At 42.5% G+C, this 13,978-nt stretch overlaps 1 protein-coding gene across 1 annotated transcript in view; it reads left to right on the forward strand.

Moving 5' to 3' along the window:
* The window catches only part of TPH2 (tryptophan hydroxylase 2), a 108,236-nt gene extending 102,206 nt beyond the window's left edge, over window positions 1–6,030 (forward strand). Inside the window, exons 10-11 of the mRNA XM_055395169.2 lie at window positions 5,163–5,296; window positions 5,426–6,030. Of these exons, the coding sequence (XP_055251144.1) occupies window positions 5,163–5,296; window positions 5,426–5,600 (309 nt within the window). The 3' untranslated portion in view covers window positions 5,601–6,030. The remainder of the gene's footprint in view (window positions 1–5,162; window positions 5,297–5,425) is intronic.
* Window positions 6,031–13,978: the final 7,948 nt, after the last annotated feature.

The following is a 13,978-nucleotide window of genomic DNA, read 5'->3' on the forward strand; positions in this document are numbered from 1 at the left end:
TCCTAGTCCTGTGTCCTTGCCTTTTGCCCTGTGGATCAATCCAAAACAGCCCTTTTAGAGAGCATGTAGATGAGCGGAGGTGATTCTCGAGCATTCCTGCACTTTAAAAATGGCTTCAGAGTAAAAAGCTCTCAGCCAGATTCTCTCAGCATTAGAAAGCCTCTCTCTGCAGGAAATTGGATTAATTTTTGCAGACTTCAGGATATCAGTCTCTTAACACTTTGGAAAAGGATTCACCACAGAGCTCCCTAGGGACATCAAGCAGTTTGGCTGTGTGTTTACAGAGAATCGACTCTGGACACAGAGGAGAGAGCGTGAAACTTGTTCCCTAAAACCAAGGTGGCTTACAGAGAGATGTGGGTAAGAGTTGAGAAGCAAACTCGGTAGGGCTTTGCTCCACGGAGCAGTGGAACCAGTGGGGACGTGAATGATATTCTATAGCCCTTGAGCTGTGCGTTAGTTTGCAGAAGCAGGGCCCTTCACGGGCTGCATGCATGTCCCTGGAGGCCGTCATGCAGGAGCACTTCCCACCAGTGAGTGAGACGCTCCTTGGTGATTGCCACCGCCTCTGTCGGCCTCACCCAGTGGCTGTCCCCCAGCTCTGGACGCGTCATTCTGCAGGCTAGTCCTTGGCTGCCATTGTCATCCCTATATTTTTAACAGCCAGGGGGTAGAACTGGTCTCATACTCCATGGATGGAGCAGTCCCATGCATATAACCAGCTGTTGGATGCAGCAGGATCTTGAGGGTAGACTACATTGTTGAGAGCTTAGAACAATGAACTTCTAGTTGTCTTTTAGATGATTGCATTAGTCAAGTGTGAGATATATTACCTAATGGTCTTTGCTTCAAATCATATGCTGTGAATACACTGACTTTTCTTAAAGGCAGAGCACCTTGCCCTCTGGGCTTTTTCTTGGTCTACTCTCATCTCGTTTATCTGTTAAAATGATGAGATGCGCTCATTTGAGTATCTAGTAGAATCATCATATGATACATTTTTCTAAAACTACACTAATTTTGGTCTCTGTTATTATATACCAGAGGCATCCTCTATACATGGTGACTGCTAAAGGTGCTACTGTCCTGTTGCAGCCACGGTCTGTCCCATTGCAGACCTAGGTGGATAAGTTTCCTCCTCTTCTGTTGCTCGTCCTTGGCCCAGTGAGAAGTCTGGCTCAGCAGGGAGCCCTGAGGGAGCCGTGCCCTGAACTTTCACACAGCCCGTTCTGCTCCCTCCCCGCCTGTGCCCCTCAGTGCGAGTGTGAGCACAGGCAAACGTCAGGGACACTAAGGAAGGCACTCTCTTCCTTCGTGTATGTACTGAGGGATAAATGCACAGTTAGAGCAGCATGCTAGATAAAACACACGCAGAGTGTATGGCTGCAAAGACAGCAACTTCTTGTTCCAAAAACCATGTGGAACCAATAGGAGGCCTGTTCTTTGCAGAGGAGCAACAGTGCAGTTCAGTTGCTCAGTCGTGTCCGACTCTTTGGGACCCCATGAACCGCAGCACGCCAGGCCTCCCTGTCCATCACCAACTCCCAGAGTCCACCCAAACCCATGTCCATTGAGTTGGTGAGGCCATCCAACCATCTCATCCTCTGTCTTCCCCTTCTCCTTCTGCCCTCAATCTTTCCCAGTATCAGGGTCTTTTCAAATGAGTCAGCTCTTTGCATTAGGTGGCCACAGTACTGGAGTTTCAGCTTCAAAATCAGTCCTACCAATGAACAACCAGGACTGATCTCCTTCCTTTAGGATGGAGATCAGTGGAGAAATAACTCCAGAAAGAATGAAGGGATTCAGTCAAAGCAAAAACAACACCCAGTCAAAAACAACACCCAGTTGTGGATGGGACTGGTGATAGAAGCAAAGTTCGATGCTGTAAAGAGCAATATTGCATAGGAACCTGGAATGTTAGGTCCGTGAATCAAGGCAAATTGGAAGTGGTCAAACAGGAGGTGGCAAGGGTGAACATCGACATTCTAGGAATCAGTGAACTAAGATGGACTGGAATGGGTCAATTTAACACAGATGGCCATGACATCTACTACTGTGGGCAGGAATCCCTTAGAAGAAATGGAGTAGCCATTATAGTCAACAAAAGAGTCCAAAATGCAGTACTTGGATGCAATCTCAAAAACGACAGAATGATCTGTTTGTTTCCAAGGCAAACCATTTCATATCATGGTAATCCAAGCCTATGCCCCGACCAGTATGCTGAAGAAGCTGAAGTTGAACAGTTCTATGAAGACCTTCTAGAACTAACACCCCAAAAAGATGTCCTTTTTGCATTCCAGGGGACTGGAATGCAAAAGTAGGAAGTCAAGAAACATCTGGAGTAACAGGCAATTTTGGCCTTGGAGTGCAGAATGAAGCAGGGCAAAGGCTAACAGAGTTTTGCCAAGAGAACACACTGGTCATAGCAAACACCCTCTTTCAACAACACAAGAGAAGACTCCACACATGGACATCGCCAGATGGTCAACACCAAAATCAGATTGATTATATTCTTTGCAGCCAAAGATGGAGAAACTCTATACAGTTAGCAAAAACAAGACCAGGAGCTGACTGTGGCTCAGATCATGAACTCCTTATTGCCAAATTCAGACTTAAATTGAAGAAAGTAGGGAAAACCACTAGACCATTCAGGTATGACCTAAATCAAATCCCTTATGACTATATAGTGGAAGTGAGAAATAGATTTAAGGGACTAGATCTGACAGACAGAGTGCCCTATGAACTATGGATGGAGGTTCATGGCATTGTACAGGAGACAGGAATCAAGACCATCCCTAAGAGGAGCAACAGCTCTCATCAAAGCACATTTTGTTTCTTGAAACTGTGAAGTTGTTTTAAAAATGTGGACAGAATTATCAGTCACATGGAACCCGAATCCCCTGCTGCTCACTGCACTGCATTGAATACAGCACAAATGCGCGTGCTGCTGTAGTGGCCGTCTGCATATGATGACGTTGTTCTGTGGGCCAAGAAAAGATTAGTTCACTCCACGGGGCCCTCTGCATTCCCTGGTTCACATCTGCGTTGATCTGGACAACGGGACTTGGCGGGAAAGCAAATCTCACCCAGGGTAGGACCATGTGCCATTTCTCTCACCTGTCAGTCCTTGGGTTCACTACTGTATTTTCACACTTAGGGAACCACAGCCTTCTTCACAGAAGGCTACAAATCATGCCAGGCATTGTGAAATAGTTGGGGGAATGCAGCAGGAGTATTGAACAGGAAAGGTTTTTCAGTGTTTCTCCGGGAAAACCTTAGCAGTTAGAGATTGAGAAGTAGTTTGGATGGACCAGAGGCTGGAATAGAGTGTCTTCAGAAATCAGCCCCCCAGACTTCTCATGGACACTCCGGAAATGGGGGTCCAGAGAGGTGAAATCATCTGCCAAGCTTATCCAGTTAGCAGCAACGCCTGGACTAGAGTCCAAGTTTTCTTTTCTTTCTTTTTCTGTGATTTACCACTTATTTATTGCTTTTATTGGAGTATAAATGCTTCACAGTGTTGAGTTGGTTTCTGTGGCACAACATTGTGAATCACTGTTGTGATTCCCATATAGCTCTCTCTATACACACACACACACACACACACAGCCCTCCCTCCTGAGCACCCCTCGCACCTCCCCATCCCTTGCTACTGCTCCGAGTCAGCACAGAGCGCCAAGCTGAGGCCCCTGTGCCCAGCAGCTGCCCACCCCGCTCGCTACTTGTTTCACACTTGGTGGTTTATGCACGCCAGCCCTAAGCTCCCAGGTCGTCCACCCTTTCCGCCCCTTCTGTGTCCACAAGCCCGGTCTCTGTGTCTGCGTCTCTCTTCCTGGCCTGCAAATAGGTTTTCTCACTTCCAGTTCAAGGCTATTTCTGCTACCTTTTCTCTCTCTGCCTCTCTCTACCAACCAGTTTATCATTTAAATTAAGAAGGAAGGAGTCTAAAGAGGTGTTTCTCAAAATATAGTTTTCACCTTGGATGCCTGGGTGAGACTTCTGGGATTTATCCAGACCTTCCAGTAAAGTTGAGGCCTGGGTTTCTGCATTTTCTACAAGCTCCTCAGGGATTCTTAGGCACATTCTGTGTGAGAACCACAGATCCAGGGGCTATAAATAGGCAGGTGGCAGGAAATGAGTGCTAACTTTTAGCGTCACTGGATTTATCTTGAATATGATCATTCATTGTTGCTTGCTGTTCTTAGTGCCAGTCATGGAGTGAACTGAACAGGGTAATGAGGGTTCACAGAGTACCTGCATTAGCTTTCCTGTGTCCGTCATGTCTGCTCTGAGCATAAGTACAGCTATTAATATTAGCTCTTTTTTTCCCCACCTGGCAATATTTATCTGCTGTACCTTGTTCTGCTGTGCTTGAGGGAAGGTAAATGAATGCTTTACATATATCCTCAAATATACAGGCCCACTCCAGCCTCTGTTGATACATAGTACTTGGCCTCAAAATGTCTCACAGTGAGTCCTCAAATAGTTCAGTCAGAGTCCCAATTACCTCTCCACGCAGGTAATTATTACTTCTGCCATTTAACGGAAATTCCAGTCCATTGCTTATAGCAATAAATTTAAGACCATATTTGTTCTCTCTCCTGTTTCTATTCATAGCACAGATTTAAAATTTCATTTCTGTGGAGCTGGGCTTCCCAGGTAATGCGTGGTGAAGAATGCCCCTGCCAGTGTAGGAGAGGCAGCAGAGGCAGTTTTGGTCCCTGGGTCAGGAATATCCCCTGGAGGAGGAAATGGCAACCCGCTCCAGTGTTCTTGCCTGGGAAAACCCATGGACAGAGGAGCCTGGTGGGTTGCAGGCCATGGGGTCACAGAGTCTGACATGACCTTGCAAGCATGCACTTTCTATGGGGTTCCAGCTCTGAACGGCCCTTCAGTATGAATGTGGTTAATAGTAAATTAAAAAAATTACCATTATCTCCTTTTTGCCCCCTCAGCTACTAACAGACTTCAAAACGACCAGCCACCCAAACAAAAGCCTTCACAGTCCATTTCCCCTGCCTCGGGGAGAGCTCCCCGTGCTGTGGTGGATGAGTATGTGGGCAGTTCTGTGGGAGGATGGAGCTGCCCTGGAGGAGTGGGAGCTGGTGGCCCTTCGGCAGTTTCATCCGGGACTTTAACGGGTTTCACGGTGTGTGTTGCAGCATGCTCTTTCTGACAAGGCGTGTGTGAAAGCCTTTGACCCAAAGACCACCTGCTTGCAGGAATGCCTTATCACCACCTTCCAGGAAGCCTACTTTGTTTCTGAAAGTTTTGAAGAAGCCAAAGAAAAGATGAGGTAAATTTCTTTTGCTTTCATCTAGAGAACATGACTTTTTATTTTGCTAGCTCTGTTCCTTCCTTATGTCTGTCTCTTGAACCTCTGAGGGTTGATCCCATATTCTTCTCTGTTCTGTTTATTTTGCAGGGACTTCGCAAAGTCAATTACCCGTCCCTTCTCAGTCTACTTCAATCCCTACACTCAGAGTATTGAAATTCTGAAAGACACCAGGAGTATTGAAAACGTGGTGCAGGACCTCCGCAGCGATTTGAACACCGTGTGTGATGCCTTGAACAAAATGAACCAGTATCTGGGGATTTGATGCCTGGGACCTGTGTCACTGCCAGCATGATGTTTTGGGAGCTTAGCAACAATTCAGTGTCATATAACACCAATAGCTTTCTGTGTCATGGCTTGGCTAGTAAGCACGCAATTCTGTGTATTCCTATCTACTTGTAACTTACTGTGATAATGTGTGAAGCACCATAAAGAACCCAATGGCAGATAGCCATTCATTGTATGGAACAGGTTTAAATGTCTTAAATAAATTTGACATTCCAGCTTAGTGTCCTAAGCCAAATTGTACCTATTGAAAATTGGTAACAAATAGCCCTCTGCTGACTCTAGCTTGTGACCTTTTCTTTCTGAGATCCGAGCCTTTCCTTTGTGTTCATTAGATAAAATGAAAATAGCAGTGAGACTGTTTCTATTTTCTCCAGTGTAAGTGTTTTCACAGCACTATTTGAGATAAACCCAGAATTGTATGAAACTTCCTATCACATTACTAAAAGATTCAGTATTCTCTTTCAAAAATGGATAGTGAACACACTAGTTGGAATGGTTTCCAGGATGATTATTTATACAATGTAAGAAAAGTGAACTTCTCACACCTAGAATATATAGGTTGCATTGACCTTGAAGAAACTGAGTTGTGGCATGCTTTCCAAAGTATTTTGGGAGAACATACTTCCAGAGTGGACATTAGGAAAGACTAAACAGTAGAGAATAAATCTTGGGAGTGTGAATTTTATGCTGAAATAAAGTGATTATTCTGCTCAGGTGTTTAACCCATTTCTCTTGGAGAATAATAATATTCATAGAGCTTTGATTTCAGTGGTGTAGAAATTGAGTCACAGAGAGTTAGGGGATTTGCTCAGAGTAGCACAGTTAGTCACGCATCAATGTTAACAGCCCATCACATCTCACTTTTGGATTGCTAAGACATTCAGCTTGGTGTATGTATGTACTTATGATGTGTAGTCATAGAAGGGAAAGTAATGCTTATCAGAACTAATGTTTGTCAGTAAATAGGACTTGGCTTGTGATCCAGGGTTGACAACAGTATAGATGTTTCCTCTCACATCCCCAAACCATGCTAGGTCTCTGGGAGTCTGGCCATTTGCCCAAAGTTTGGGCAAATTTAGGTAAATGACAGTGATATACCACAGGAAGGAAATCTAAGGAAGAGGGGATATATGTATGCCTACAGCTGATTCACTTTCCTGTACAGCAGAAACGGATACAACATCGTAAAACAACTATACTCCAATAATGAAAAAAAATAATGATGCGCTACAAATTTCAGTCATCTCTTGCTGTTAGAGGTGACTAAGTGAACAAATAATTGCTGAGTGAGTGAATGAATTTTAGCCTCTGATTCCCTTAACAAATGCAATCATTGTTCCTCTAACCTGCTTTAGTAGCACAGAATACTGGGTCGGGGAGAGAGAGGATGAGGAAAAGTAGAGAAGAATAAGACGCCAGAATAACTTTTAAGTTAGCAGTTCTAATTTACTTCTAAGGATGTTCTTTAAATAGGAAATTGCATAAAATTTCAAACTAACTCATACTGTTAATGGCCTGTTACAAGTCAGAAATTTTGGGAATATTCAGGAAGAATATGAGAAAATTAATATATACATCAGAGTGAAGTAAAATTACAATGAGAAATCAGATGTTTGACTCTTGGTTATCTTGATGATTGAGGCTCTTTCATTTTTGAAGGATTCTCAAAACAGTGGAATTTTTGAGAAGGAATTTGATGGTTAGAATGTGAAAATCATGCAGTTTGAATGCTATTTGAGCTGAAAGAGTAGTGTCTTGAAAAATTATCAGTGGTAGAGAAATGATGAGCAAGCTGAGCCCAAATAAAAGGATCTGAAATGATCAAGTAGTTGTAAATTCCATTCATTTTATAAATCCATAAAGATCTAATTTCTTGCATCTTGCTTTGTTAGATCTAGATGACCCTGAATAATTATTTATAAATACTAGTCTAGAATGATAACCCAGAACAATAAATCCAGAAAGTTTCCATAAACAGTTAAGAGAGACTAGGAACAGTAAGAAATTTCCAGAACTGGCTGCTGAATTTTCTCCCAGGAGAGAATTGGCTAAGGCACTCTAAATGTCTGCTTTCCTGTTGTTCCCATAGTTTGGTGTCGCTTTAGATAGCACTTTACCTTTTGCGGCGACAGGGATGACTTGGAAGGCATTATGTTAAGTGAAATAATCCAGCCAGAGAAAAACAAATACTGTATGGTATCACTTATATGTGAAATAAGAAAATACAACCAACCAGTAAATATGACAAAAAAGAAGCAGACTCACATAGAGAACGAAATAGTGGTTACCAGGGGAGAGGGGAAGATGGGAAGGGCAAGATAGGGGTACAGAGCAGTAAATATAAGATAAGAAGCAGGGATATACTGTACAACATGGGGAATATAGCCAACAGTTTATATTATCTATAAAGGGAGCATAACCTTTAAAATTTTGAACACTATATACCTATACTTACATTACAGGCAGTATTCAGTAATTCAGTAAAAAAGAAAAAACCCAAAAGTAGCCATCAAGCTTTTCCCTTCTAGCCCCAGTGAAAGGGGAGTTTCTTAGTTAAATGTGTTGGAGGAAGAATTGTACTTAATTACAGATAGACTCCCTCAACAAAAGTCACAGTACATCTGTCCTCTGACTGGCTATAGTGGCACCCTTAGTTTTCTTACATGGGCAAAAACCTATGTGGTTTCAAAAATAGAAGAGTTGCAAAGACTTTCCCACAGGCTTATAGAAGTATCATACAAGGAGGAGGAATTACTTGATTCTTTTTAGATTTGTTCTCCATTTGGAATAGCAGTAACCATTGTTCTCGCCATGTGAAACAATGGAATCATGGATTTCATTTGTTGTGAGCATTTAACACGCAAATGCCGTTACAACTAATAGTGGGAAAAGTCCTATAAAGTTTAATAGCCATCAGAGGAGAAGTGTTGGCAGAAAAGTCCCCAAATGGACATAGTACAACAAAACAATCACAGCCAGATTCTTGTCATACCTGATACCTGCTCAGTGCAACCATTTGTCTCAATTATGCCTCCTGACATAAAGCTAAATTAAATAGATCCAAGGGCAATTATAAATTTAAAGATACTTGCTCACTGTCATCTCACTGTGAATCACTACTTTATTTTGGCTTTGCTGCTGTCTTCTGTAATCAGCTAATCAGAAATCAACCCAAGGTTCCTAGTAAGACCAGGTTTCTTATGTATCATCCTTTGCAAAAAACAGCCAGAATCTGATTAGTTCAGTTTTTCCTTAAGGCGTTTTTGTCTGTTATGAGTTGGGGTCAGTCAACCAGTGTATTCCTGGATGATTAGTTTATTTGGCCTAATTGATTGTTCGTAAATTGCAGGGGTTTTTTAAAAAAATAATTTTTAGTTGAAGGATAATTGCTTTATAAAATTTTGTTAGCTTCTGCCAAATATCAGCATCAATCAGCCATAGGTATACATATGTCCCTCCCTCTTGAACCTCCATCCCATCTCCCTCCCCATAAATTGCCGGTTTTAAGAGTGGGTAACTGTGACCCAGGCTGGTTAAAAAAAATATTTTTTTTAGATTAGTATTAAGGGTTGTGAGACAAGCGTCTGGCTTAGTCTCATTTACTTACTGTGTAATTTAGAGATGATGCTTTATGGGAACGATATATCCGTGCCTGTCTTGCTTGCACATGGTAAATGGGCCTGTGCCTAATGAATGTAATGTATTGCAACATTTTCCAACATGAAAAGTTTGAAAATGAAAAACAGTGTGCTTTAACGTGAAAGCAAATAGAAATACAAAGTTTCATTTTCAAATGCAGTCATGGCTCACATCATCTCATTTTCTTCATTTGAGGAGGAAAACATTAACACAAGATGTAGTTGTCCTCTAATTCATTTGATCTAATTTTCAACTTCTAAAGAATCAAGCCCTGATGCTTGCTCCCATGAACCTTGTCTTACTTATGATGAAAAAAACAGCAGTCCGGAGTTTTCCAGTGTGTCTGAGTTGTTTTTTCCTTCTTCTTCAATTTCCAAAGACATTCTCTTCTTTGGGAAAATTATTCTTATGCAGTTTGCCATTTTCTGGGAAGAGGCAGGGGAATTAATAGTGATATATTGCTCTTCTCATATTAGATTTGCATGTGTTCAAATAAACCAGTTCTGAAACATGGAATGGTGAGTCTTTATAATGTCACTCGTGGTCTCAAAATGTTCAGATATGGCTTAGACCATATCAGGGGCTGAAGCAGGCACTGTTCTCAACACTGAGTATATAGTGATGAATTAGGCAGAAAAGGTTTATGTCCACTTCAAACTTATATTCTAATAGAGAGATATCAGCAAAAAACCAGATTGAGATCATGGCAAATTTTATGAAGAAAATAGTTGGAGTGATGTGATTCAGAGCAATGGAATGGGGAGGGAATAAGCCGGCCAGGGAAAGCATTTCTGAGCAGATGGCATTTGACTAAGAACCATGGGATAAGCAGAAGCCAGGCATGAAGAGAGCCATGGAAAGAGTGTCCTCTGAAAGAGGGAACAGCAAGATCATAGACAGAAATGGATGTGTTCACGGAAGACAGATTGCCAGTGGGCTGGAGAGGAAGGATAAAATGACAGCCTGGGAAGCAAGGATGAGATAATACAGGGTTCCAGAGGGGGTCGGGTGGACTCTCAATGCAGGGGAGTCACTGGAGGGTTGTAAACAAGATCTGAGTTACATTTTTAAAGGTGACTCAGGCTGCTGTGTAGAAATGAATTGCCGGGGGATTGGAGAGCGCTGGAAAACCAATTAGGAGACCATTGCAGTACAGAGACTCTAAAAAATCAATATCTTACTGGGTCATGGTGGACATCATTAAAAATAGTTATAATTAAATAAGTTACTAAATGACTCAGAACTGTCAAATGAAACACCGGGGGAAACTGGAATAACCAGTACCTGAGTGGATTCTCATCTGACTGGAGAAGCAGACATCCAATGATATCCCATGTCTTATGCAAATAATTAAAGCTTCCTTTAACAACATATCACCTCATGTTTAATTTTCCCTGGTCAGATTTCAAGGGTAAGAAAGCAGACTGGAGAGCAAACACATTTTTTTTTTTTCTCTCTAGAGACTCATAGTCACTGCATAAGCAGAGATGAAGTAAGGAATGGGGATTATTGAGGTGCTGATATGTGGGGTAGTTCAAGACAAAAAAGCACCCTCACCTCCGGGCAAACTGAAATAGTCCCCTGGTCATTTCTATAGCAGTAGGTCATTTAGACGCAAGGGAGTTGATTAAGGCTACTTCCACTCTTCTCACTGCTGTCCGTCTTCCCAGCACATATCCGAGATACCCCGGAGAGGTTCACTTGCTGAGGCGTCTTCCTCTCTCTAAGAAGGGTGGGTCTGGTGCAACAGCTGAAAGTATTCTTCTTTCTTTGGGAGAATCATAGTGAGCCTGATGTTCAACCCAAGGGCGTCTGTGGTGATGGTGCAAGCAAACAGCTTTCTCATAATCCAGTCTGGATACAGTTTTTATAACTGAACAACAGAATGATCTCACAGATGCAGGCAGGGTAATTTGAAAACTAGTGGCAAAAGAAGTCAAGTTCATTTTCTGTCAAGATCAAATCTTTAAAAAGAGATGCAAAGCTAATCCTCATTTTATAGGTTGAAAGTGAAGTCACTCAGTCGTGTCCAACTCTTTGTGACCCCATGGACTGTAGCCTACCAGGCTCCTCTGTCCATGGGATTTTCCAGGCAAGAGTACTGGAGTGGGTTGCCGTTTCCTTCTCCAGGGGATCTTCGCAACCCAGGGATCGAACCTGGGTCTGCCACATTGCGGGCAGACGCTTTACCATCTGAGCCACCAGGGAAGTGTTAATATTAATTATAGGAAGAGGGTAGGACTTTCCTGATGTCTCCTTTGCTCCTTCCAGTTCTCTTACAGTCTCCTTACTTTTTTAGTTTGTTAATTTTCATGGAACTTGCTGGATGCTGATTCAGTACGTCTATTATTCCCAAAGGTTTGCAAACCACTGAACACATCTAATGTACAGCTTGCCCAATTTTAGTGAACAACTAACTCCACAGTTAATGAGGCCAATTATTGGCAAGTGAATTTGAAGTGAAGAGCACATGAGGTTTGCCACAACAGCAGTTGTTTGTTTATTGGGATTGATTGAGGCAAACATCTTTTTGATCATTACATCTGATTGATCACTGAACGTGGCGTTATGGGAGAATGAGGTTCCTAAATCAGATAGTTACTTGGAAGAGAAATCTCTACCTTGCAAGGGCAGAACATGTCCCCTATCCATTTCAGTGTGAAAGTGTAGCCATTAAGTTGGAATAGATTCTAATTAGCCTCCTTACAAATCTCTAAAACTTTTTGGTCTTGCCTGTTGAACAGAACTTAAAAGAAGCCTAAATTCCTCCCTTGCCCACGTATAGTCAGTATCAAAGAAAAAAACTTGCAGGTTAATCCTTACTGCTGAAAATGAGTGCAGACATAGCAATCCTGATTTGAAGTGGCATTGGAAAGCATAATTTGATTCACCCTGCCAAGTGATTGCTGCAAGTACAGATCATCAGCATGGTTCACCCCAGCACATTTGAATTGGTGATCAGCTGACAGCTAATTGCCAGAGGGAGTGTGCTTCTTGAGCTTCTGCCTGGGAACAGAGGGGAAAAATCACCATGACGCCTACCTAGCCTGGATGGAGGTATTTTTCCCACGTTGGAAATATGTCTTGGAGGATGGTTGTCTCTCTGCATACAGTGCCGACTGTTTGCCCAGCATCTACACCTTTTTTCTAGACCAATAACTACACCCCCAGTTTTCTTTTGTGAATACGCTCCTACTTTCAATCTATACCTGGGGTGAGGCTGATTCTCCCTCCCAGGTCCAAGGGTTGGATTTCAGACCAAGGCTTTGATGAGATGTTGTATCTCCCTGCCCTAAATGACTTGTGCAAGGCTGGGCCGTGTTCTGAGCTGGGCCGAAGAAGGTCAGCACCTGGACTTTTCTGGAACCACTGAGGAGAGAGGTGTGCTTTCTTCTGCAGTTGGAAAGTCTGGAGCTTTCAGGGGCTTCTGTAGAGGGAATGCAGGGCCAAGAGTAAGAGGGGGGACAGTGTCTCAATGTAAACTCATGGATGTGCCCATGCTGATGCTCCATGTAGCTTTGGATTCTCCAGGTCCGGGAGCTAATACATGGTCCCCCTTCCCCGCTGTCATTTTCTTTTACTGTTACCAGCACCAAAAAAGTGCTGACACCCAGGATAAAAGCACAAGGGGAGAGGCAGGAGATTTTACATTTGCTTTTTTTTTTTTCACATTTTTCCTCTTGGTTTTTAGCAATTTCAACTTCTTGAAGAAGTACTATTTATTTCCTTTTGGCTTAGTCTTTGCCGTAGAAATTCGGGATAGTTGACCCCTTTGCTCTCCTCTAATGCTGGTAATGGTATGACTTCTTCTGGTGAGATGTGGTCAGCATAACTGCTCAATAGATGGGTTTAACTGGGTTCTAGGAGACTGAGACTCAAGCTCTAGGCCACTGATTTCGTCCTTGGGAAAAGAATATCAAAGCAAATTAAACTTAAGATAACTAGATAAAGCCTTTTTTGTTCCAGCTTTTTACTGAGACTAATGTTAGGAGGATCTGATTTTCATTAGAACTGGGCACTTTTAACAACAATTCTCTCTCAGCTTATAGCAAAGAACATGGGCTTTGAACTCAGGTAAATGGAGGTCAGTTCAGTTCAGTCGCTCAGTCGTGTCTGACTCTGCGACCCCAGGGACTGCAGCACGCCAGGCCTCCCTGTCCATCACCAACTCCCAGTGTTTACTCAAACTCAAGTCCATCGAGTCTGTGATGCCATCCAGCCATCTCATCCTCTGTCGTCCGCTTCTCCTCCCGCCTTCAATCTTTCCGAGCATCAGAGTCTTTTCAAATGAGTCAGCTCTTCACAGAGGTACAAACGCTCATTTTTCTACTTACAAGCCAGGTGATGTTTACAGACTTACTGGAGACATTTTCTGAGCTTAGGAGTTTAGTTTTCTGTAAAATGGGAATAAAAATACTTCATTTATATAATTATCATGAAAATTAAATATTATGCATTTCTAACCATAAAAATTGGGTGAACTCTGGGAGTTGGTGATGGACAGGGAGGCCTGGCGTGCTGTGATTCATGGGGTCACAGAGAGTCGGACACACTGAACCATAAAAATTACTTGGCAAATGTTAATTTTCTTCTCTTCCTGTTTTTAAATTTAAATGCCCTTAACCATCCCCAGCTTTCCCTACACTTTTAAATGATAAAAATCTTTGTACCTTAATGGCCCAATGAGGTATTACACCATTGTTATGGGCCATTGTT

The sequence above is a fragment of the Moschus berezovskii genome, chromosome 6 (assembly GCF_049115385.1).
Source record: "Moschus berezovskii isolate FMDL1 chromosome 6, NW_MosBer_1.0, whole genome shotgun sequence".
Lineage (NCBI taxonomy): Eukaryota > Metazoa > Chordata > Mammalia > Artiodactyla > Moschidae > Moschus > Moschus berezovskii.